This window comes from Hemibagrus wyckioides, linkage group LG04 (assembly GCF_019097595.1).
Source record: "Hemibagrus wyckioides isolate EC202008001 linkage group LG04, SWU_Hwy_1.0, whole genome shotgun sequence".
Classification (NCBI taxonomy): Eukaryota; Metazoa; Chordata; class Actinopteri; order Siluriformes; family Bagridae; genus Hemibagrus; species Hemibagrus wyckioides.
Window position 1 is genome coordinate 21759830 of NC_080713.1, and position 26614 is coordinate 21786443.

At 40.1% G+C, this 26614-nt stretch overlaps 1 protein-coding gene and 1 pseudogene across 1 annotated transcript in view; both read left to right on the plus strand.

Moving 5' to 3' along the window:
* The window catches only part of tmtc2b (transmembrane O-mannosyltransferase targeting cadherins 2b), a 107602-nt gene extending 81334 nt beyond the window's left edge, over positions 1–26268 (plus strand). The window contains exons 3-12 of the mRNA XM_058387834.1: positions 6093–6924; positions 7423–7537; positions 8877–8962; positions 10479–10663; positions 10811–10889; positions 14440–14561; positions 17044–17125; positions 19643–19757; positions 22896–22959; positions 25667–26268. Of these exons, the coding sequence (XP_058243817.1) occupies positions 6093–6924; positions 7423–7537; positions 8877–8962; positions 10479–10663; positions 10811–10889; positions 14440–14561; positions 17044–17125; positions 19643–19757; positions 22896–22959; positions 25667–25846 (1860 nt within the window). The 3' untranslated portion in view covers positions 25847–26268. The remainder of the gene's footprint in view (positions 1–6092; positions 6925–7422; positions 7538–8876; positions 8963–10478; positions 10664–10810; positions 10890–14439; positions 14562–17043; positions 17126–19642; positions 19758–22895; positions 22960–25666) is intronic.
* Positions 23114–23291, plus strand: LOC131352449 (U2 spliceosomal RNA; annotated as a pseudogene).
* Positions 26269–26614: the final 346 nt, after the last annotated feature.

The following is a 26614-nucleotide window of genomic DNA, read 5'->3' on the forward strand; positions in this document are numbered from 1 at the left end:
CAGGTGGTTGGTTATGACGTGTCATGTTACTTCCTGTTTCAGGTTTTCAGGAGTGAAGCGTTAATATATTCAGCGTAGGAAAAAAAACAAAAAAAACAAAGAAAGCTTCAGATACAAAACCCGGACTTCTATAAGACTCGAGAACTGTAACCAAAGAATTTTCAGATCCAAAAACTGCTACTTGTTGATGATCACATGCCAAAAAAACAGTGTAGGGAAAGAGGGGGGTTATACAATTCAAGCCTGAAGGAATTCTTCCATGTGAACACAAACCTGTGATTATGAACCCTCTCTCTGAAACAAGCCCAGAATCAGCCTGAGGTATTTGCTCCAAGCATGAAAACACCCTTAGACACCAGATATCTGATGTAAAAAAAAAAAGTGGGCTTTCATATTTTGTGTTCCAAGATCCTTGTTTTCTGTGAGCCAGAGCGGTAATAGTACTGCGTCTAGTAAATCTATCTCATCATGGAGTTCCTCCGATGATCATTTTGTTAAGATAATAAGTGAACTGAGATCTCAAGTCTATTAACTAGTTAATTTCCACTTTTGTAGAAATGCTTAGCGTGTAGAAACGCCGAAGCCGTAGAGAGACGGAGTGTACGCTGTTTTACTAACTGACTCTATGCAGTGCCTGTAAGCTTTGCTTGCTCTAAATGAGAAGGTTCTCAGACGCTCGTGTGGGAACATTTTCACTGCTGGTCTGTCATTTTGCGACGAGCGCCGCTCTGTCACTGCGATGTATATCTTTAAGTGTAGCACTCAATTTAATTGTATATCGAGGCTTGACATTTTCCAATTTCAGATTCCAAATCAAATTGTCCTAGATCTGTATACAGATGGATTAATGCTGTGAAAATAGCCGTGGTGCTGATGTATGAATTTTTAGTGCCTCGCTTTGTCTACGAAATCTTTTTCCAAATGAGCTAAACCATGCATTTACCAGCTGTGGTATTATTCTGTGTTTTATTTAATCTTTTCTCTTTTTTCCTCTTTTTTTTTTTTTTATAAAACCACTTTCCACCCCCAGTGTTTGAAAGGAAAATGTTCTCTGAATTAAAAAAAAAAAAAAAAAAAAAAAAGTGGGTTTTCCCCCCTTTCTTCTAATTGGTCCATTTTGCACTTCATCTCCAAGGATATTATCCTCACATGGCTGCTTCATAAAAGCTAAATTGTTTCATTTTAAACTGATTGAGGTTGAATTACAAAAAGCTGCAAATAGGGGGGGATGAAAAAGCCTCTCTCCCTCCTACTGGGTTTTGCTAAACCACTTATTTCAAGCTAAACTGGATTATAGACAAAGGGGACAGTGCTTGAATTCCTCAGCAGGCCGCCGTGGCAGCTCTGCTCTGCACATCTCACACTTGTGTTTCCAAGAGTTTCTCATTAAGATCCCGGGCCTCATTATGGAGATGCGCACGTTTGTTTACATGGGAGTTGATCTTCACCGAGATCTGAACTCAGCATGCCCCAGCATCCTCAGGCCAGCAGACATGCTCAGGACAAATTTAGAGTTTTGTTTTGTTTTGTATTTAACTGCCTGCTTATTTGTTCGCTTTTCTTCCTGTTCATTTTTCAGGAAAGTGAGCGTTTAAGTGCTCAGCGGGACGTTGCGTGCAGAGCCGTTATTAAAGAAGCTCTGTTCGTGTGTGATGCTGTTCAGAGGCACAAGTCTGTTCTTTAAGTATAGACGTATAACTAGCGAGTCTTCAGCACGCATATGGATGTGGTTAGCGATGCGGAGGTTCTCCGTATGCCAGAGACCAGCAGACTGCAAAATGACACAGTTGTTTGTCCCCCCAAGTGTGTGTGGGTATGTTTTTCTGTCTTGCTGGGGAATATGTCTCCACAGGGATAGGAATAGCTGACAGTTTGGACCTTATAGGTGTGTATTTAGGTGTGTGTGTGTACATCTGTATGTGTGCGTGCAAACCAGATGGTAACCACCACTATAGTTATCATGAATCCTACACAAACATAACCTTAATTTAAACAACATAGAAAAACGCACACACACACACCCATGTGCACACATACATTAAAGGAAGTACCGATAGTGGAGATGAATCTCTTTGGTCAGAGGAGTCTGATCGTGTTTCTTCACTTATTTATCAGCTGCAAAGAAATACATGTATAGTAGAAGTGATAGAATAATGCACCTGTTATATCTCTAATTTGACTGAATCCCTTCTCTCTCTCACACACACACACACACACACATATGTACCAATCTGCACGTCTGTGTATTTTGTCTAAACGGTGTGAGCATTGTGTTAAATCCCGCTGGGCCCCACGAGCCGACACAATCCCAGACCCGTAGACTCCTCGTAAATCTGCCAAGGATCCTGAGTGGCATGCGAGTATTAACACGGTCTCATGACCTCGCTGGCACAAGGACAGAGTTCTCTCTTAGCTTCACACTCACACTTAGCGAGACCAGCATTTAATATGTGCTAGGTGGATTTTCTACATGAAAACAATAATGACTTGATTAGTGCACCACCTGACAGTCATGTGCAGTTACAGTATTTTGGAAAACACGGTGCGTAGAATTGTAGAGGCAGAGACACATTCTGTGTGTGTGTGTGTGTGTGTGTGTTCAGCCCGGGATTTTAAATTATCTGCTCCCAAAAAACGGATATATATATAGATATATAGATATATAGATATATAGATATATATATAGATATATATAGATATATAGAGATATATAGATATATATATATATATATATATATATATATATATATATATATATATATATATATATATAGATAGATAGATAGATAGATAGATAGATCAGGCATAACATTATGAGCAGTGCCAGGTCAGATGAATAACACTGATTATCTCCTCTTCATGGTACCTGTTAGTGAGTGGGATATATTAGGCAGCAAGTGAACATTTTGTCCTCAAAGTTGATGTGTTAGAAGTAGGAAAAATAGACAAGCGCAAGGAATTGAGAGAGTGTGACAAGGGCCAAATTGTGATGTCTAGACGACTGGATCAGAGCATCTCCAAAACTGCAGTGGTCAATATCTATCAAAAGTGGTCCAAGGAATGCACGTGGGGAGTGAAGGCTGGCCCGTGTGATCACAGCTGTTGCTCAAATTGCTGAAGAAGTCAATGCTGGTTCTGGTAGAAAGGTGTCAGAATACACAGTACATGACGGCAGCAAAAGGGGACACAATATTATGTGAGAGAGAGAGAGGAACATTATAAAGTAGTCAACCATCGTCATATAAAACAATCGTAGATGCTGAAAGAAAGAAACATGCCACAACCTTATGCATTCTATGTACATTACATCATGAAAAACCTCAACATCTTACCAACATCTGTGCTCCCTGTCCATGTTGTGTCCTCTGTAATCATCTTGGCCAGGTAGTGTGTCATATACTGCAGTAAAACCTCTTAGTGATACTAATATAGCCTAGCTGTAGACAAGCTCAGGTTGTTCTCTGAAGACTAATCTGTACGGTGAGATGTGCCGTTCCACATAGCATGCCTTTGCTCCAGAGATGATCATATTAAAGATAATTAATTTAGCACGTGTGTTTATTTAGTCGCAAGCATGTCAGGCCCTCTGTGTAGACATGCAGGTGCTAATCACATCATTCCTCAAAGGCATTGAGTGGTAATTGGATACTGTGGAGGAAACACACACACACACAAGCAGAAGTGATTTTCTGGAGCATGTTTGGCTCAAACCTGTATATATTCCATATATCGATCGATCGGGACAGACAGACAGACAGACAGAGATAGAGATGTATATAGGGCTAGGCCTTGTTACTGAGACTTCCACTTAGCTGGCGTCCTTATCCAGACTTCCTGTCAGCTGTACTGAGCAGTTCTGCATTTCTCTTTAGTCGGCTTGTTCCGCTTGGCCTCTATAGCCTGCTGCTTAAATATGCCGCTGGGATGGACCTTTTACGTCCTCTTCTCTTCAGTGCGGATTTTGTCCTCATGGGCTTGCACGCTTCACCTGAACCCTGGCTGAGATAGAAAAACCCGATCAATCCGCCCAGACGTGGCGGCCTTTACTCTAATTAGTTGTGTCTCTCAGAGTTGATGTATTTTGTAGACGTACCGTCACACCGTCAGCAGCAAAATCAGCCAGTTTGTTTTTATACTGACTGAATTTTTCTTGATGACAAATCGATATGCGTACAAAATCCTCTTTGGTCATAAAAAAACAATTCGGTAAAATAGCAGAAGTAGAATATGCTTCCTCGGGCTTTACTGGAACGTCTGTTATATAAAGCTGTAAGTGCTACAAGTCAGGGTTCAGCAGAGGTTTCGCCATAAGGGAGATGTTCACTAGCTAAATGTTAGGCTAGATAATAAGATTAGAAAGATTAGAAGAGAAATTGGGCTCTTTTAGAGATTCCCCTTGAGATGGCTTTCCTGTCCATATTGGATAAAAACAAAAGTGACAAAAGAACAGAAAAAATCAATACTGCGCCATACTGCTGCTAGGAAGCGCACAGGAAAATAATTTGTCTTGCACTGACAAGATTCTCATCACAGTTGTCTATGGTACAAGAGTCTAGTTGGTAAAACAGGAGTAATATATAAGGACGTTGGATAAATGGTTGTAGTTGACAAAGCAGGGATATCTGACTAGCCTGGTTCAACAACCAGAAAACCAGAAAATAAACCCTAATAACTTCCAGGAAGCAAATGTTTTAATGTAAATGTCCAGTGGTGCGACAACTATAGCGTGTACTACACACAAGGGACGTCTCTACTAGCCGTATTAATTAGCATACCCGGTCTCTTTTGCTAGCACCTTGCAACTCCACTCTTTAGTGATCTTTACTATCTTACTATCACATTTTAGTCTTAGGTTTCCAGAACCAAATGGAAACCACATAGCACAGTCCACTTGCCACATTTGCTAGCTAACGGATATAAAATTTATCCAACCAAGTTGGATCATGATCACATAGATTAATTCATTTTTATACCTATATTTTGTGTGCGTTAAGTATTGATAGGTGATATGTGGAGAATTGTGCTAGTTATGTTAACTCGATAGTTAACATTAGTCTAACTATTATGTAGGGAAAACATTAGCCAGATTCAGAAACAAGCTTAGCCAATTAGTATGTAATGAAATGCTATTAAACTAGCTAAGATGGTTTATTAAGAAGCTAGTTAACATTATGCTAATGAGCCAGGTTTACTAGGAAAAATTTAGCAAATTTCCATGTTGTGTAAACCACTAGCGAAGGTTACAGCTATTATAGCTATATTTGGAAAGCCTGGTTTGTTAGGAGGTTTTAGTAGATTTAGTAGTTTTAGAGACTTGAATTGAACTAGTGCTCAGGGTATTGCAACTGTCTGTACAGGAAGTTGTAAAATCTCTTGAACGCGTGTCTCCATTATCGACACTGAGGCCAGCTGATCAGCAGGCAGTCAGCAGGGAACAATAGACAAGTGGCCTCTTTTTTTTTCCTCATAGTGTAAAATGATCAAACACTCTATAAACATACTGTAATCATTTCCATGTTGGCAGGAGGACATGTTGGCACTGTTGTGACTATGATGGAGAGTTATTGGTATTAACATTTACTCTGTAAGGTTGGAGAAATGCAGGTGTAGGCCAAGACAATTGTGCCATGCTCTTTTGTTTTTATCATGACATAAATTACGTAGCAGGCGTCCACATCTTTTATTTTACGATTTCAAGCCCAATAAAGCAGATGGGAAAAGACACGGATCTCTACATTTGGCCAAGAATATTAAATTGATAGCACTGATTGCATTTCCTTTCAACTTGCTCAGAAATAAGACTGTTTCTTCTTTTTTTTTTTTTTTTAATACTGCTGAATGATGTCATGGTGAAATCATACATAGCATAGAGCTCACGCTTGAACAAAATGAAAGCATGAAAGCTGCTTGTGCTCCAGATTGCACTCATGAGCTACAGCAGTTGTCAGGTTAAAGACAGGATCTGGTAAAGATTTAAGCTCTGGTTTCCAGTTCACAAACCAACCATTAAATGACTTTGGCTCCATTTCTGTAAATATTTCTCTATGCGGTTGAAATTTTTGATTTTCATTGCTCTTTTCTCTGTGCTTTAGAAGAAGAACATGCGCCTCCTGCTGAGCGTGTTTCTTCTGGGCTCCTGGGGGATCTTCCTGCTTGGGTTCCGACTCTACTGGATGGGCAACAAACCTCCCAACTTCTCCAACTCTGACAACCCTGCAGCAGACTGCCCATGTTTTCTGACCAGGGTGCTTACCTTCCTCTATCTGCCTGCTGTGAATATGTGGCTCCTTCTTTGCCCAGACAGGCTGAGTTTTGATTGGTCCATGGATGCGCTACCACTTCTGAGGAGCATCACCGATTGGAGAAACCTCCATACTATCATATTTTATGCCACACTGCTGGCACTGGCATGGTTTGGCCTCTTTAATCGAACATTCAAGGAGAAGGAAACGAACGGGAAAGCCCATGTAGCAAACGGAAAGTCCACCACAAACGGACACGGTTATCATTCTGACTATGAGCACTCCATTCCAGACTCGGACTCTGTTCAGACAAACGGAGCCAATGGGACAAAAAAGCACTGTATACCTAGAACTTCTCTGCCCACCACTGAGAATGTCGTGGTCTTCTCATTAGGGTTGTTGGCTATCCCCTTTCTCCCTGCCACCAACCTCTTCTTCTACGTCGGTTTCGTAGTGGCGGAGCGAGTCCTCTATATCCCCAGCATGGGCTTTTGTCTGCTGGTGGCAGTGGGGATGAGGGCACTCTGGATCAGACTTAGGACAAACTCATCAAGGACTCTGGTGCTCGCCTGCAGTGCTTCTCTGGTGATGCTATTTGGAGTTAAGACATTTTTGAGGAACCAGGACTGGCATAATGAGGAGATGCTGTACAAGTCAGGGATAACTGTAAACCCTGCTAAAGGTCAGTTAAATATTTCTGTGCTTTGTTTTGGGTTTCATCAGTGAGAAGATTTATGGAAATGTGATTGACTCTGAAGCACTGAATCGACAATGAAGCACCAGAACTTCACCATGGTGATGGATGAGGATACTGTACTTAGTATCTGAAGTTTAGAGTATTTGAATTCAATAATAATTGACACAGAGCAGTCACACGAGGTTAATTTAAATAAAAAAGAGTGAAGTTGAGGCAAGAAGAGAATTTTTTCTTTTAGATATTTCATTTCTACTATGCAGTCTTGCATCATTCAAACCACTGGTTGGTTGTTTGAGAAGACATTTTCCTCATTTACTCAAAATTAAATACAAAAAAAAAAAACAAATTGAATTTGCTCTTATGATTAATATGTACAAATGTGGTTAAGATGTTTCCGATGTAAAAAGTACAAGAATCTATAGGGCTGGGATCCTGTTATTTAAAAAATAAACACTGTATCTCTCTCTCTTCTTTCCTCTGTAGCTTGGGGGAACCTGGGAAATGTCTTGAAGAACCAGGGGCAGATGGCAGAGGCTGAGCAAGCGTACAGAAACGCTCTGTACTACCGCAGGAACATGGCCGACATGCTTTACAACTTGTGAGTGAGCGCTCATCTTTTCGCTTAGGCCAGCCGAGACAAACTCCAACTAAATAAATCCAACTGCACTATCATTAATCATCCATCTGTCCCCTGCAGGGAGACTGCAGCTTTCTTATGAACCCCAGGAGTCAGTTTATTTATACCTGGAATTTATAACACACTATACTTAAGGTCTTGCGGCACACAAAATAATGATAAAGTAGTTGACACACAATCTTTGCTTCACTTGGATATTGATCTAACCACATATTGTATACATTGATTATTGGTGTGGGAAATATACTCTAAAAGGCTTGAGCTAGCCAGATACCGCTGCGCTAACGATGCAAAGCAGATATTTTGCTGAACTAATGTTACCTCAACAGCAGTAACTGTCTGAATTTAGTAACCAGTCATGTTCACTAACAAGCTAGCTAATGTTTGCCTAATTAAGATAATAAAAAAATCAGCCTTTAATTCTAGCTATGTTCACTAAGAAGCTAAAAAACATTAGGCCAACTGCTAAGTAATCAGCCCAGTTCACTAAGAAGCTAGTTAAAATCAGGTAGTGTCAGCGTAAGCTAGATTAAATAACAAACAATCGTATTAGTTAAGAGTTTGGCAAATTCTTATGTAATGAAATAAGTATTAATTAATCTAGCTAAGTAATAATTAATCTAGCTAACATTAGATAATTATGTATGTAAAACATTAACATTAGCTTAGTAATCACTACTAAGCTAGCTAAAATAAATGCTAATGATTGTGTGATCATGTGTGAACCTTAACCTGGTTCACTAACAAGTTAGGTGATGTTTGTATAATTGTTAGATAATTAAAGCACTATCGAATTAGCCAACATTGCCTTGCTGTTATGTCATTAAATCATTAGCTATTAGCAAAATAACTTGTATCATCTTTGTTACTATGCTGTGTAAAGTACTAGCCAAGGATATATTTATATATATATATATATATATATATATATATATATATATATATATATATAAATAGCAAGCTACAGCTAACATTATAGCCAGCTTTATGTTCATCAGGATATTGGGAAAGCCAGTAGACAGGTTTGTTAGCAGATTGGTGGCTGTCGTGTTGTGGGAGACCTGAATGGAGGGAGGACTAAACATTTTTATTTTCCCTCGAATAGTGTCTGCTTGTTAATAGCCTATTAATATCCTAATTAATGTTGTGCCAAGTGTTTTCTGGCACAATAACAGCACAGCCAGACTCGCTCCACTCACTTGTGAGCATCTCCTTTTCAGGTCAGTAAGCAAGCTGTAATGCATGTGAATGCTGACAACTTAATGAGTACCACTGTTTTCCTTTCCCCCCCCCTTCTCAGGGGTCTGCTGCTACAGGAGAGCAACAAGTTCTCAGAGGCTCTCCACTACTATAAGCTGGCCATCGGGAGCAGGCCAACTCTCGCTTGTAAGTGTGCTTTCATTTTACTGACAATTTCCAAATTCTGCAGTCGTGACTACAAAAGCAGCTGCCGATTTAACTGTGTGTGTGTGTGTGTGTGTGTGTGTGTGTGTGCGCGTGCGTGCGTGTGTGTGTGTGCATGCGTGCGCCTGTCCGTGTGCGTGTGTGTGTTGGTCTTTTATTACTCATTACTTTATTGAATAAATGACTGTCAGGTTTCTGGATATCTGAAATCCCACAATGTCAACAAACTAGTGTGCTGTTTGAGTTTGTGTCATGTGACGTGAAGTTCCTGGATTCTGAATCTCTGCAAAATAATTAATACACTGTTGCAGATGAAATAATAATATTTAAAGGAGAGATCCACCCTGAATGAGTTGTATAATAGCAATACTTTATAATCGGTTACGTGATTCATGTCAGTTGTCCAAAACCTTTGATTTTATGAGTATGAATTCTGAGTAGACTTTTTGCTCAAAGGTTAACATGTTCCTACATTACCCACAATGCTGTTCCAGCACCTGCTTATAGTGGCGCCAGGAGGAATTATCTCTTGCTTCATTCTCTATTTAATGCTTTTAGTCTGTCCATCACTTTCACCTCATACAGATAAAGTTCTAAAGCTTTCATGATAATAGCTCTGATGTCATCTCATAAACCACTTCCTACATGCTTAGACCCCCAACGTTTGTTTTCTCCACTTTCTCAACACTGGATATCTCATGAAGGAAAAATAAAAGCTCGTGTTCTGTTGTCTTTAGGGGCTAACAGCAAAATCTGACCTTATCCATTATGCCTGAGACTGTTGATTTTTTTCCTGTTCTATTAAACACCATAGACACCGGTTTAGCAATGTCTCCCTGTGGTGTCATCACAGTACACCACCAGGACTCGCACCAGAAACACTAAACACACCACAAAAATATCAATATTAACATATTTATTTCCGAGTGTTTCAGAGTGGACTTCTCCTTTAAGTTCTAGCAGTGTGTTGATTGGTTTTATTTTCAGCACACGTTTTGAGGACTATCCTGTTATCCATATTCGTTTAAACCTGAAAGGCTTCGTGTGTAGCGGCTTATGATTAAAGGCGTGCCGAGTCTGCAATCTCATTTCTATTCATTGTGTGGAAGGTAGGGAGGAGGTAAGAAAGATCAGGATTGATCAGTCCCCTCGAGGCGCACTGACAATGACTAATTTATCTGATCCACTGCAGAAAATGGCTATTTAGCACAGCAAACAAAAACACGCCAAATCAGAGGTAGTCCATCATAGCCCTCGGATCTTAGCCTGCCGATGAAGTCGATATTTCCCCTCATTCTCGCTTTGGACTGCATCCCCAAGAGTGTTGAATATGTATTGGCACCCCGCAGCCCAGCCCGCCAATTCATCTGCCACAATCAGCAGGAGACCTTCCCCGAGTCCCAAATAACCTAATTACCCAAAGCCCTGCATGGTAATGGACTTTCATGGACCTTCGCATCTCTCTCTTTCTTTCTCTCTCTCTTTCTTTCAATCTCAGCTGCCTACTTGAACACGGGTATCATCCTGATGAACCAGGGTCGCCTCGACGAGGCCAAGAGAACCTTCCTCACCTGCGCTGACATCCCTGATGAAAACCTGAAGGATCCTCATGCACATAAGAGCTCTGTCACAAGCTGCCTCTATAACCTAGGCAAGCTGTTGCATGAACAAGGCCACCAGGAGGTGAGTTGTGGTCTCAAGTGGCAGCTCCAAATATGCTGCATGTCTTTAATTTTAGTAATCCTTGTGATATCAGACACTGGGATTTTCTTGAATGAGGCTTGTTGAGGCTTGATGTGTTGATTGGAATGCTTTTGGTTCATGTCACAGGAAGCTCTGTCTGTGTATAAAGAAGCAATCCAGAAAATGCCCAAGCAGTTTGCTCCTCAGAGCCTCTACAACATGATGGGTGAGTGCATATGATTCTACTGTGTGACGTGAGTGAAAATCAGTGCTTGGCTATGCAGGTGTTTCTGTATTCTTCAATTCTACGGCGATATAATAATACTCCAGTTTATTTGAATAGCACTTTTAACATTATCACAGAGCAGCTTTACAGAAATGCGGATGTAGATTTAGATACTTAATGAGCAAGCCAGAGATCAGAATGGTGAGAAAATCTCCATTACACAATATACAGTTTTTATGATTACAGTAGCAGGTTGTAGGAGCAGATCTACAGTACTCAGGTGAGATGGTCCACTAAAGCAAAGTGGAGACCACACAGTCAGCTATTCAGAGTCATGTCAGATTACAACAGATCCAACAGACGAGCTCGAATTGCTGAAGAAGTTAATGCTGGTTCTGATAGAAAGGTGTCAGAATACACAGTGCATGACGGGTCAGGGCTGTTTTGGCAGCGGGGGGGGGCAACAGGCAGGTGGTCATAATGTTATGCCTGGTCAAAGTGTACATATATGTATAATCTTATGTGTAGATGTATAGCAACAGACACTGAATCAGAACCTGAACAGCATGTTCCTCATATCGTGTGCTTTGTTTCTGCAATCACAGAATCCCCACATGTTCTGTAAACAGCATTTGAGGGGGAAAAATTTTTTTTTTTAAATAATAATGAGAAGAGGACAGAGCTGTAAACAATGACGCTATTGTACAAGTAAACACAAGTCTCTCCGTGCTTAAAAGGAATTAAAAAAATATTCATATAATTTGCTTTCCTGTGTTCCGTCTTTGTTTTCTTGCCTATGTGCGTCTCAGGAGGCTTAAAACAGCCGAGGAGGATTTACGTGGCGGCATTTTTCCTGACTGTTGTGAAAGCAAGAGACAAGCCACCTTATTTAAAGCGGCCGTGTGCTGTATTTTTGCAGTCACGGTTGTTGGTGTCGCAAAAAATACACAAATAAGAAGATTAATCCAGGGTTTAGGAATGTACAGTGTGAAACCTCGGATTTATGAACACCCAGGATAAAGATTTACCCAGGTTTGGAATGACCCAGCATTAACTATTTAAGTCCTTTTGTGATTGGTCAGAAAATGTTGATTAATTTTCGATTACAACACAGTTGTATACAGTAGTAACAATTTTCATGGACCTTGTATAGCAGGTGTGCCACAAAAGAGGATTAAAAAAAAACGTAATCTTTGATATAGTGAAGATGAGACAAAAACTCTCTCCAGTTTTTGTAACAGTCAGATGTAAAGCCGAATCATTATTCTTCAAGTTGGCCGGCTTTGAGGTTACTCTCTAACATGGCAATTATTATTGTCTTATTAACTTCAAGATAGAGATAAAAAAGAGAGGAGGTGTGGGAATGACTGCTTATAACAGCTCCAACATTGATCATGAGTGTAAATGGATGATCTCCTTGCTAGCTGCTACTTGGAATATGCTGTTATTGCAATATAACTGATATTCCTATAAATATATACATGCATCAATTTATATATCAATGACTGATATTTGATACTCTAAGGATTGTATAGGACTGACTCTTACGTAGCCTAACATCCTTTTTGACACAATTTAGACAGAACACAGCATAGTAATGACAAACAAGTAGGATACATAGAGAAAAGTCCATTGGACTTATAAATATAAAGCAAGCTGTAAAATCTGAACTCACAATGCTAGTCTGTAGTAGCCCTTGAAGGTCATATATTGATTTTTTTTGCACTCCTGCTCCTGCTGCTTTTTTTTTTTTCCTCTCTGTCTTTTTCCCTAAATCTGACCTCAATGTCAAATTCAACCCCACCATTCACCAAGCCCTTACTTATTTCTCCTGATCTTACTTTCACTCTACGTCCTTGATTCCTGTTTCATTTCTTTCCAGGGATCGTTCTATTATTCAGTGTTTCACTCTCTTTCCTCACTCTTAAGCCAGAAAGACCTAGAAGTCTCTCACCAGGCAAATGTGACTTGACAGGCGAATTAAGATTATGACCTCAGTATACTTATCAGGATTTCTCCCCTGTGCGTTTTAGTAGTATTTAGACGCCTTCTGCACTGTTGGAAATGTAAAAAAAAAAAAAAAAAAAAAAAAAAACGTACAAACAGGATACATTTCTAACAGTAAATATTAGTATCGCCTCTCTTTTTTCCTCTTCATCTCTGGTATTCACTCTATTATTGTGTGGGCTTGAATTTCAGCTACGGAGTTTGTATTTCAGCTTTCGCTCTGTCGGCTGCACAGCGGAATGAGCTTGAGCCACACAGCCGTGTGCCTTTCAGCACTATAGAATTTGTGTCAGTTTTAATTGAATCTCAGTATAAGTTTCCTGCCATAAGACTGAGGCAGAACTCCAGTTTTAGCCCTACACATGGGGCACTGCAACCACTTAAACCCTCAACTGCCAACTCTTAAAAGTCTTAATATGGCAACTAAATATTACTGAGATTGCATAAAAACTCCATTTTCTCCAAGGTTCAGAAGGATATCGAGTTTGTATCCAGGGGTTTGTTCATAAGAATTGATTGAATGCAGTCCTGTGCAGGCTGTCTTTCTGTAACAGTTCCCAGTGTAGGATTAAAATAAACTTTTCTCTTTTTTTTTTGGAACAAAATAGAGAAATTAAGTCATACGATCAAAGCATTTCTATTTAGTGAAATTAGGTTTGCTTTGAGCATAATTTCATATTATTATAAAATTAGAAGTGATTAGTGATTATGACAATTGTACGAAGGTTAAAGCACGATCGTTCCAGCTGTTCTTTGAATCTCCACTTGATTATTTCTGCATAAATGCCAGAGTTATTTTAACTTATTCGAGCATACCACTCGAACTGCACGTGCAGTAATTACGACAAAATAGGACATGGGTGTGGATTGGTTCCTAATCCAGGATACAAGTTCAAGTGAAACTCCATCTTAGTCACACTATCATTTTTACGATAATTATATTAAAAACATAGCTTGGAAAAGCTGCATTGTCGAAGGCGGCTGTAATAATCCACGCAGTGTGAGGAGGGGATATTATTACAGGTGCTGGGCTGCTTTAAGCCTGGTGTCAGATGATGTCTGAAGGATCAGATTGTGTGTGTCTAGCTTGAGTCACAGAGAAAAGCCTTTAAGCCTGGTTTCCTAAGAGCAAGGTTAACGGCTAGCCGATCCTGCCTCCGTTCCAGAGCACTAGACTGATGTCAGCCATACAGGAAATCAGCCATTAGTGTAACTCCTGCCTTCTTTAATTCCTTTCTCAGAGTGTTTGTGGTGCTGCGATAGAGGTTGTTGTTTGTAATTCTGCTGTGTTAATAAGTGATGTGATTGAGCAAGAACAAAATGCGTTCATAGCTTTAACATACAGCAACTAGGTTTCAGAGTTCAGCTTTTCCTTTTGGCTGTAAAGGTGTCGGATCAGGTTTCGCAGTCCGTCTGATTTGTCTTGGGTCACTTTCAGATGACTGCCTGTTATAGGATCTGGTAATAAAACAAAGGGAAAGGGGGATGTGTGCTTCCATAACCTCTGACCTCTCAATCTGACCCCTGTCTCCACCCATTACAGGCGAGGCGTACATGAGGATGAACAAGTTAGCTGATGCCGAGTACTGGTACAGGGAGTCTCTCCGGGCCAAACCAGACCATATACCAGCACATCTCACCTATGGAAAGCTTCTGGCCATGACGGTAAGATCAGTCACCAGACAGAAGACAGATACTTCAGGTTCCATTTCCCAGGACAATTATTTATTTATTTTTTTAATGTTTGCAGCATTTTTGCTTTGTTTTTTGGACTCGGGGCTTTCACATGAAATCCAACTATAAAAATTCCAATGGAAGGCTTTGTGTCTTTCTTTCTTTGGTTCTTTCCTGCTCCTGTCTCCTCTCATTTCCAGCCTAACCGTACAGCATCGTACATCTCACGCTTTACCCTGGTGACCCTTCTATATAGAAAGAAAAATAGTGGTCCTTTCCAGTTACCATCTTCCAAAACTCAGCACAAGCACAGTGAGCTTGTTGAATGGGTATTTGTTCTAAACTGGGCAGCAGTGGCCAATGTGTAATTTGAGCACGTCAGATTTCAAAAATCATCATCATAAATCATCATCAAGCTGTCAGCTCTGGTTAAATAAGAAAGGATGTACCTTAAGGTTGAAGAAATGCCAGCATATGACACTGCGCATTTGTAGTGGTCCAGATTATTTCTTTCTACGAGCCAAACATTGGTTTTGACTCTTTATAAGGTTAGAAGATGAGAATAGTAATGCTCGATATTTGGAGCTTCACTCCAAGTTCCACTGATATTGGCCTCTGCTTGTTTTGCTGAACGGTTCTTAGTCTTGCTGTTCCATGATCCCCTTGACGATGAATGTTTTTCGATCTCCAGTGCATCCAGCGTATCACAGTGAACAGAAAGCAGTCCACAAAAACGTTCCGAATGATGCTCTTTGGGCAATAAAGAAACAAGCATAGTCCATTAGAGAGCACTTTCTGCACCAGTCTGAGTTTGAACCCAGTGGAGTGAGGAAACTTGTCTTAGCTTCAGAGCAATCTATTGATTTAAAAACAGGGATTTAGCTTGCTCTTTGCAGCCTCATTTATTTGCTGATAGCTGGATATGGGGAAAGTGAGCGATGAGGGGGCCACACAGTCCTCAAATGACCCAATACTGTTTAGTAACCTTGAAAAAGACTCAAGAAGAAACTGAGAAACGTTCAAAATTTGTTTGAGGTCTCCGCTTAAGCGCGTAGTAGTCGGGCTTCAGCATTGTGGTTTCTTTGCATGACATTTTTGTTTGAGTGGAAAATTAAAAGTAGTCCGCTTTTATTTTTGCTTCACTTTCCGTAATGAAAACAGATGTCTCTTTCAAATGACGATTCATATGTCAAACTGGAAACACACTTATTGTAAAATATAGTCAGATTTTAATATAATGGCTAGAAGGAATGATGTGAAACACAGTGGATTTTTCATCACTAAAAAACCCCAGGGTCAGATGTGAGACTGGTCTTCGTATTTTCTACTTTCTTTGTTTTTCTGTGTATAAAACAAGGGGTCGGGTTCGCTGCGGTGGACTGACATTGGCTGTCATACATGATCCGTGATTTGAAATAAAACTGCAAAAAGCTTCCATCAACCTTCCATGTTTACACACACACTCGCATACACAGTGTTTGTCCTGTCAATGTGTCATGTCTAGGGTTCATCTGTAGGCAGGGGGTGCTGGGATACAGACAGTCGGTTAAGGGGCGACAGAGAGTGTTGGGATGAAAATCTATGCCTTAACCCCTGCTGAGCTGACCCGCCAGAGTGACCTCTCCGCACTGACCCGGTACGGTCATGGAGCCAAAGCCCAGGGGTGTCAGAGGGCTCCTCAGCTGTGTTATCGAATTCTGTCATTTCCTCAGTTAATCACACTCAGACTCTTTTCATGATCACCTCGGTGAAGCCAAAACAGCAGCCTGCCTGTTGTCTGTCTGATGTCACGCTCAGATTAGGGGGCCAGCGGAAATGGGGTGGGGAGCGTGTGTGTGTTTGTGTGTAAGGAGGTTGTGTGGGCAGGATATGAGTTACGAGCGATGACTTTTATATTAACACATGCTGTAAAATAAAGCATTAAAAGGTACCTGATACCTCACTTTTTTTTTTTTTTTTAACCTATATAGCCATTTCCAAAAAAGATATCATATGCAACAATATCAGCATCAATATATATTCAAGACTGAAGATGTGTTGTGTGGAGACAAGCGTCCAGGCCGAACACTAAACAGTACTGCTTAGTGATAAGGGAAGTGCATTAAGCTGTCACACACAGCTGGCTTTAGTGTTTAACGAGTGTGTGTATATTGTATGTAACATAAATATGAATTTTCCACTTCTGCTCTGCAGTCAAAACCCTTCCTCTGTTTATCAACCAAGGTGTTATAATTCTCCTGCTGCTGGAACCACTATGTCTTTCACACATAAACTGGTGTTAAGTGTTAACTCATTTCAAATCATATATTCCATCACATTCACACTTCTGTTCATAACACACCCTCAGACCTCGGGGGTTGAGATGACCGTGCCATATGAGCTGAAGTGATTAAAATGTGCAACAATTCAGCATTCATGCTTCATAGAATTTGAAATTGAAATGGAAAATCCAACCCATGTTTGTTTGATTTAGGGTCAGAAAGCCGAAGCAGAGAAGTACTTTATAAAGGCCATTCAACTTGATCCCGCTAAAGGAAACTGCTACATGCATTACGGTAAGCACTGTTGTATTTTTAAGGATTGAACAGATGTGTAAAATATATTGTGTATTCGATATATTCTGTACTTGTATTTGTTTTTAATTATACACTGCGACTCTAAAGACTTTCTTCATTAATGGACCATCCTGCTCTTAACAAATATAACACCAGGAAAAATCCATAAATTTGAAAAGTTGTAAGATTTTTATTGTTGTAATGCTGTAAGAACCTAAGGAATCCCCCGTTATAACCTACCTTGACCTTGCTAGGAAATTGGCATGGATGCTGACATGGCATTAAAAGAACAATAAATAAAATAGATGAACAAAACCAATCGTTTTCTTCATTTATAGTTAGGTTATTGTTGTTAAACAGCCACAAAAAAAGTTGTACCTGAAATCACTTTCTGTATCGTTGTTATGAATAATCATTCCTTCACCGAGCTCTTAAAAAAGATAATAAAATAATCAACCATCAGATTTTTTACAGGAAAAAAGTGTGCCATTGGAGAGCAACAGTTACACACATTTATTAAAGCTGTATATATAGAAGTCTGTACCACACAGTGTCCATACTAGTACCATGTTTATATCACTTACCTTGCGTATATTAATACTGTTTGTGCTGTTACAGTAAATAAACATTTTTCTGACCAATCAGAATCAAGCATTCAAACCCAGCATTCAAGTCACACAAACCCAACCATTCCTCGCAGTATGAAGGACACGTTGCGCTCGTTTTTCTTAATCAGTTAGTGAAAATGCTTAAGAACATGCTGCAGTCTATAGAGCTGTTAGAACAGCTACCGAGGCCAAGATTGCAGTCCCTTTTTTTTTCTTCTTTAGATGAATAGTGTGTTGATATAAGTCCTTGTTCCACTTGGGATATAGAGATGCCATTTCCACCAAAAGCAGTCCATGCATGAAGGAATGGAGAGAAAATAATGAGCTGTTATTTCTCTCTGGGGAATTGACATGCGTTCATGTGTGTATATGATTTGACCTAATGATGTTCACCAATGGCCTTTTGAATTTATAAGTCCTCTATTAAGTCCCCTGAGACAGGATTAAAATAAAGGAATATAATTGAGATCAACTGCATGCATATGTGGAGAACCATTAGCAGAAATGAACATGTATTGGAATCAGCTGTAATATTATCGCAGGTTATCACTGGTAGGCTGTTGGTATATTTTTCTTGCCAACACCTGTGCATCGTTTTCCACAGATTCCTTTTAAATCACACGTTTCACATAGCCAACTGGGCTCCAGACAGAGAATTTTCTGGGTATAGCCCAGACCTCTATCAAAGTAGTGTTGACTAGCACTACTGACAGGTCTAGCTGCCAAGGAATCTACATAGAGCTGCTTTGTGCGGTGTTTCTGATCAAGGATCAAATGGAGCTGTTTGGCCAATGAATGACGGCTCACACATTTCTTCACATTGTTCTCTAAGCTGCCTCGAGAACACTAGAGAATATAACTCTTAATGTTTCTTACTTCACTGATGCTGAGTGTGGATTTCTATAGTAGATCCTAATTCAACCCGAACCATTTCCTCATGGGGATTTGACTGGAAAACATTTCAGCAGCGTTGCGAAGCTGACGAGATGGAAGGCAAGCCATATTTGTCCTTTCAGCCCACAGATGTAGCCCAAATCAGTGATGGTGGTGGAGAACTGACATTCGCTGGAGAGCACTTGTAGTGGTTCAGGTTTCCTCCACAGCTATTTGGGAAAGTATGCATGGTTTGGCATGATGATATGGGAGTGTGATGCTTTGGAGAAGTCAGCACTGTGTTTATTTTAGTGCGAACCTGGTCTTTAGCTCCTCCCCTAGTCAGAACACATATCTCTTCAGATGGAAAGTGTTTGTGGAATAGTCTTACCGGCAAATCTTTTCACACCTGATTTTTTTGCCCATTTGCCAAGTCTGAATCAGAGGGAAAGTGATACTTTTGGGTCTCGCTGCACATAGTTACACAAACAAAAAAAGTTAAAAATGCTGGCAGAGGCAAACCTAAACTAAAAAAAAAAACAGCTGAAAACCTACTCTTTCATTCATGGGACTGAAATGCAGTGAGTGCAAATGGTAAATATATCTTTGCTAAGTGTGCACAGAAATCCCAAAGACTAGAAAACATTACTAGCACTCACATCATTAATAGATAAACATAGAAATAACATAGTAATAAATCCATGTTTTTGATGTTTGTTCATATATTCAGAACTCAAAATACATGGCATGTTTGGTTCACTTCCTACAGTTGAGTCGATTCAGAGTCTCTTGGCAATTGAGCCACATTAGTTCAATTAGAAAATATTGAAACAGCTTAAACGCTGCACATAAAAGCACCTGCGCTCGCTCATCGCCGTTAGAATTTATATGCAGACCTACTATCTTGTATTAAACTCAGTAACTAGGAGGGGACCCATCTCCCTGCACCAAAGGAAGCGGTGCACAGTTCAACGCTCGGCCTTTAAAAAACGAAACACCGTGTGACTTCCTCTCACTCTGTCTTTTTCCGTCTCAGGCCAGTTTTTGCTGGAGGAGTCCCGCCTCCTGGAAGCTGCCGAGATGGCGCAGAAGGCTGCTCAGCTTGACAGCGAGGAGTTTGATGTGGTCTTCAGTGCGGCGCATATGCTCAGGTATGACTCCAAGCTGAGATTTGTTTTCAGCTTTCCATAAATTGATAATCTGAAGAACCACTGCCTCAAAAAATAATGAATTACGGGATGTGGAATGCGAGCACCAGCAGACAGATCAACAGCAGTGGCATGTCTTCTTAAGCATCCGAGACATTTATTAGATGCTGCGTGAAAAAATCTTGTCACTGCTTCAAAAGCACAAAATATTTGCCAAGAACCGAAGTGTATCATTACATTTGTCCTTCTGTTTTCTCTGCATGTTGCTCTAGCTAATTCTCACCCACTAATAAACTTTCACGCACTCAGAGGAAAGCACCATCTGCCCTCTTCCACATATATCAACTCCCAGGAGCCTATGACTGGCCTGTGATTGACAGGGTTTCACTAATGTCTTCCCTCCCGTCAGTTTTGCTCTAACTCCCAGCCACAGATAGCTCTGGCATATTGAAAATTCAAACTTGCACGTGTCATTAACTTTTAAGACTTCCATCCCAGCCTATAGGTATCCAAGACAAGCAAAGCCATTCCATGTTCCATAGCTCTCATGTGGTAATCAGCTTTTTGTTGCACTTAATAATAAGTACTTCAGTGTTTTAAAGCAGTGAAGGTCTGTCATTGTTTTCAGGTCTTCAGGCGATGGTGTACATGGGTTTGGCTGTCAATCGCAGTCTTGAGCTTTGCCTCCTACTGTCCTATTGGCATGTGGTCATGTTCATTCAGAGCACATGTTCTTTTAGATGTTTGTTTTGGAAGGACAAATTGAAGGATCTCAGCTTGGGAGGGGTGAGAACTAAGAGGTTGGGAAGATATTGAAGGAGGCTTCAAATGTTCAGCTTTCTTGTATTGCACTCTGGGACCCTCCTCCTCTGACAAGTTTGCTTCCTCCCTATCCATTTCCTCAGTTATCTTCAAACAAACACTGGATATTCGAAACCATGGAAAGGCTTAGTGTCTGGCATGCTAAGCCAAATACACTGGACTCCTGGGTCACAGGGGAAATGTTTCTTACTCAGACTTCTAAAGAGTTGTTTTTAGGTCCAATGAACAATTAGCATGCTTGATTTTTATTTGGATCAGTGTTCTGCCATGCATGATGAGTTGGGTCAGTTGTTATAGTATTTCCAGGCCATCACAATGGTCTAGTCATGTGACACAACGCAACACCCATACTTTTGTTTTTGTTTTGTTTTTTAAATAATCCAAATATGGCCATACCGTAAACTGTAGGCAGGACATCGTGACAGGGCAGTGACTGAAAAAAAAAAAGAAAATACCAGTTCATGGAGGTCCATTTACATTCATGGAGGTCCACTTATAAACACGCTGCTCTAGCTTTAATCACTTCGTTGTAGTGTTTATTTCAGTTTTGTAGCTGCGGTCGCGAGAGGAAACCCAGTCCCATCTCACAAATATTTACTAATCTAAATCCCACTTTCAGTAGACCATTTTCCCACTGGTGGTACAATGGTGTGGCAAAGGACCAAGGCCACGTTTCATTGCTCATATGTAAATGTGGAAAAAAATTCACATGACATGGGCAGAGATTGGAAAGAAAAAGGAATCTTTATTCTGGATTACACTTGGACATACTTTAATATTAAATCCACATTGTCCATCATAGTTTATTTTTAATATTTGTCTGGCTTTTATAATCGTCAGACATGTAGGGGTGAATTTTACTACTCTCTTCTATGAACTAGCTGAAAATATCCTTATATATTGAATATTTCTTTTTTTTTTCTTGGATATGTATGGTAGGAGTAGGAATATAAAAGTGAAGACACAAGACCATAGAGCCGGTCATAATTTAGATAGACACAGAGGCTGACTGGTCATCAGCTAATTTGTTCAACTGTTTGTTATTGGTTCAGTTTGTTAATTTCTATTACTAATTTCCTGTGTCCATCTCCACATGCCGACAATGATTAAAAATAAAGAACAGGGTAAGAAAAGCTGTTCTTTGTTTTGTCTGTTAAATTAAAACGTCGATTTGTGAGAGATTTTCTGAAAAACACGAGCATCAGTGCAACCTGACAAATTCTCAGTTTGTGTCTTAAATCATTTCTCAGCCGAACAAATGTGTAAACTTTTATTTGAGTCATTTCGGACAAATGTCTTCTTTTAAGCAGATTCCCAAGCTGAATTTTGTTCCCAGTTTACCCCTGGACTTTTTTTTTTTTTTTTTAAGTCTCTAGAAATGTTGCTGAAGTTCAGGTCTGAGGACACTCCAGCCTACTTTAACCACAGATGATTCTTCATGAAGTCAAACCGCTGAAACATTGTGACCCATATTTTCAGTCTTTCACCAACCAGAGACAGAATGATGGATAACTCAGTCCAAACTTGGAGGTGATGTGTGACATCTCTGCAAATAAACCTTTGCATTTCAGCACTTTTTTTGTGCCTCAACTTTATGAAATCCTGGATTGTTGTTGTTGTTCTTTATGAGGTCTCCAGTGAAGTGAATCTGCACTTGTAGTTTTCATCAGTTTTAGTTTAGAATCCTGTTGTCTCTCTTCACATTTATCTGAGGTATACATCTAATATTAGAAATGCCAGAGTTGTGTTTGGCTTTGCATGTTGAAGATAAGAGTTTTAAAAAGGCTCGGGAGCTTAAACGCAGGCTTTGCTTGAGCCACATTTTTTCCTGAAAGCAATTCAGTCTGCTGCTTTTTTCTTTATTAGAACAACCAAGACTCCTGCAACCATCAGTCCCTGTCTGTCTTGGTCTCTAAGCATCAATAAGACGTTTGCTACCAGAAAGTTTAAGCAGCTGTATGCTATAAAAGTGTTTTGGAAAATTAATAAATGTAAAAAAAAGAAAGGGTTTCTGGGGAAATGAGGGCTAGTAGAAAGAACTAAAGGTTATAGGTTTTATAAGTGATGAGCATATGGAAAAGACTCCTGCCTTACACTTTTATTGTTGTTTCTATAGACACCAGTCTTCTGGGATGGACAGAAATGTTGTTGTTTTTCTTCACAGCTGGTTTCACTATACTTTTTTTTTTTTTTTTTTAGTCCTGGTGCAAATTCGAAGGTAGACAATTGAAGACAATACCATGTGGGTGACATTCTGTACTATGAGGTGCTCAATCTACCTCTGATCAATCAGCCTCATGATGATGTTTACTTTTTCAGACAAGCCAGCCTCAATGACGCAGCGGAGAAGTACTACAAACAAGCAGCTAGCCTGAGACCTGATGTGAGTAGCAAACCATGACACTTTACTGTTTCCTACAGTATATTAGACAGTCACATATATGTGGCTGCCTGGAGAGTGATTTTGTCTGACTGGACATCTGCAAAATTAGTGCAGCAGTTACACGTGAACAATTTCATATTTTAAATAATTACGAATCACATGGACACTTTGTGTGGTATCTGTTCTTATGAGTTTAATATCTGATACATTTCTCTATTCGGGGACTTTATGATGAATGGATTTTTAGAGCTGGGAGCCTGAAGAGGGGCTTGATCTGTTTTTTCCATGTATCGACCTGGTAATGCAGTGCATTCAGAAATGGTAAATAGCATCGATGATGCAATAGTTAAGGCTTAAGGTTGCTGAGCATAAGGTCAGGGGTTGAAGCCCCAGCACTGCCAAGCTGCCACTTGGCCCTTGAGCAAGACCCTTAACTCTCTCTGCTCCAAGGGTACTGAATCAAGACTGACCTTGTGCTCTGACCCCAGCTTCCTAACAAGCTGGGATATGCAAAAAAGAAAACAAGTAGTCTCTGTATTCACCAAGTAAGGCATAAAACATGCTGATATAGAAAATAATCACTCTGAAGATAATCATGCTATGCTATTGTTTCCGTCCTCCAGCAATTTGTCAATGAACATTAAAGAACAAATTGTTATACCTTTTATCAGGCTAGTTTCTGTTATCATTTACGATATAGCAGCCTTCATTAGTTTCTCACATTTTTCTTTCTCAGTTGAAGTTAGTAACTAACCCACAGCTTGGCGATTACCTGAGAGCCCAGAAAGCACAAAGCCCTCTGCCTTTTGCGTTAGGAAATGCCCTGACTTTACAAAATGCTGACACTGGAGACTCCTTCCATAAACGTGCACAATTATTAAAGGGCAGAGCTTATTTAATCCGTTCATTATTATTAGCCTTAGGTTATGTAAAGTGTCATCCTTTAGCTGTTACTACAGAAACAATAATGTAGAAGAACGCGCAGTTTAATATAAACATGTGAGTAGAAATTGCTGTTCAACCTTTTGGCCAAAGGTACAGTATCAAATACGAGAGCAGCACTGTGGTATGACATAATTTATGCAAAAATAAGTTTTTATACACAATAGGATTCTTCTTACAGCTTAAACGTGCTACATGATACATACAGTTAGAAATGGAATATTTCATTGAAACCCTACAGTCTTTTGGGTTACCTGCTCTTCTCTTCTCTCCAGCTGATTTTGTCTCTTCGACAGCTGGTTCTGTTGAGGTCATCTGATCCTCCCCACATCTGGAGCGGCTGTTGTCTGTGCGTGCTTTAGGGGGGAGGAATGGAGAATGGCAGAGTGGACGGAGGGGATTAGGGAGGGGCATGCGGGTGAACAGAGAGGGTTGTTTGAAGCTTTGATGGAGCAATGTTGAAAGCACATCCATCAGGTTTTTTCATTCTGAAGTACCAGCATGTCGCTGTGAGCATGACCATCACTCTTTCTGACAGTATCTCGTCTTCAGAGGAATAGACCTGAATTGAATGGTATTTCATTGTGTTTCGTTAAAAGTCACACCTTCCCCTGCAAAGAGCCATATCCATGTGAAGGCTGATTTTAGGGCACTCTTAGATAAGAGTGCATTATGCTTCAGATAAATAATTAAGCACAACAATTAACTAGCTCTATGCTGATTGTATTTTATATATCTGCAAACTTGCATTGGCTCTGCTGTGATTATAGATATGGAATATTTAATTTAAATGTGAAAAGAGATTTGCTCCCATCCAGAGAGAAACAGGAAGGCCATTTGGCAATAAAACGTGTAAAAATACATGTGCTCTGCGAATACTCTCTAACATGTGTTGACTGTCTGATGTGTTGCCTGTGAATAGTTAATGCCAAAGCTACACTTACTCAGTCCCTAGATCTCATTTTGTGGTTTGACTTTTTATTGTAAGGTCGCATACCTGAGTAATTTATTACTTAATACGCCACCAAAATGACCACCTTCTTTCATATAGCAAGTCTGAGGCCTGGCAGCTTGCCGAAAATTGTCTGCTAAACTAACCTTTGAGGTCGAAGTCTCCTGAGTGTTGCAGAAATATACTGCCGTCTTTCCTCAGAGACACCAAGTGAAGCATGAAATGGTTCCAGAAATGAGTTTAAGATTAAACCGCGATCATTCACTCGCAATTAAATGCTTTAACATATTGGACACAGCGTGAGCTGGGAACTTTGCTCATGCCAGGCTTGCCTTTATTTTGGCTTCAGCCACTGTAGTAAATGTGTTTTCTTATGAACGTATAGGGAGCTGAAAATCCTTCGACAGTACGTAGAGATTATGTCAAGACACATTTGATCTATTTACCTACTTCAATCCCTTTCTCCTGGAAGAATCACTGCACCAGACATATTGTTCCCATTGAAATCTGCAAACTGGTCGACATAATTCATCTGACCGTGACACAAGGAAAATAGATGACGAGTGTCCAGAAGGATGATGGACTGTGAATTAAGAGCATCTCAACCGGAATTTTTTGCACTTGTAGATACCAAATTGCTTACGGCTCTAGTAAGCCCGGTGTGAAGCCAGTGGTGTTGTCCCAGCCCGATAATTTAACAACAAAGTAGAGAAAATGAATCATTTAGAAGTTTGCCCTTAGACGTCCTTTCTAAACAAGTAAAAGTCATTAATTGTGGATTTTTCGTGATATCTTGTTTTCTTTGTCCTTCAGTACCCTGCAGCCCTGATGAACCTCGGTGCTATCCTTCATCTGAACGGCAAACTTCAGGAGGCTGAAGCCAATTACCTGCGAGCCCTGCAGCTCAAACCTGATGATAACATTACCCAGTCCAACCTGCGCAAGCTGTGGAACATCATGGAGAAACAAGGCCTGAGGACAATGGCCCCTTGACCCAAACACACTATGTGGAGTTCAGTCTGAAAGATACCTTCTCACGCGAAGTGATTCATATCTTGAGCAGTTCGATAAGAATTGTCTTTAAAGAGACCGAGATGTTTCCCTCGTAGGATCGGGAGCAAAAATCGGTACGTCGGAGAACTTGCTTGAGAACTTTGACACATGCAAGAACATTTCTTGCCTCTTTTTTTTTTTTTTTTTTTTTTTTTTTTGCCCTGCATAGAACTTCACAGTACAGGGAGTTCCCAACAGGAGCACTTAAGCTGCAGTGAGCTGTTGGTACATACTTGAAGTTTCTCAGTACTTTGGCTATTAATTAGATAAATGAAGCCTAATGGAATATGTAGGGCTGCGTTTGTCATGAAGAAGTGGAAAATTAGGAAAGAATGAATTTTTTTGTCCTGTGAAACAAAGGAGCAGTTTTGATATCACTGGCTTTCTTGATTCGTATGATTAGATAATCTAATCTTTAAAGAAGCTTTCTTGATCACAGGAATCATGTAGTCAAAAAGAAAAAACGAAATTCTGGCCATCTGTAATGGACACCATTTTTTTTAAATCAGTGTTGCACCATCATCAATTCCCCTTACTACGATTACAAACCAGAGAGTGCAAAGGCTAGCACACGCTTCCTCCATGACGTGATCTATCCCCATTGCTGCTCTTTCATTGGCACGTGCATGAAGGAAAGTGTTAACTGCTCTCATTTGTATACACAAGCTGACGTTGTACACAGTTGATTAGTGATGCACTAAACTACCA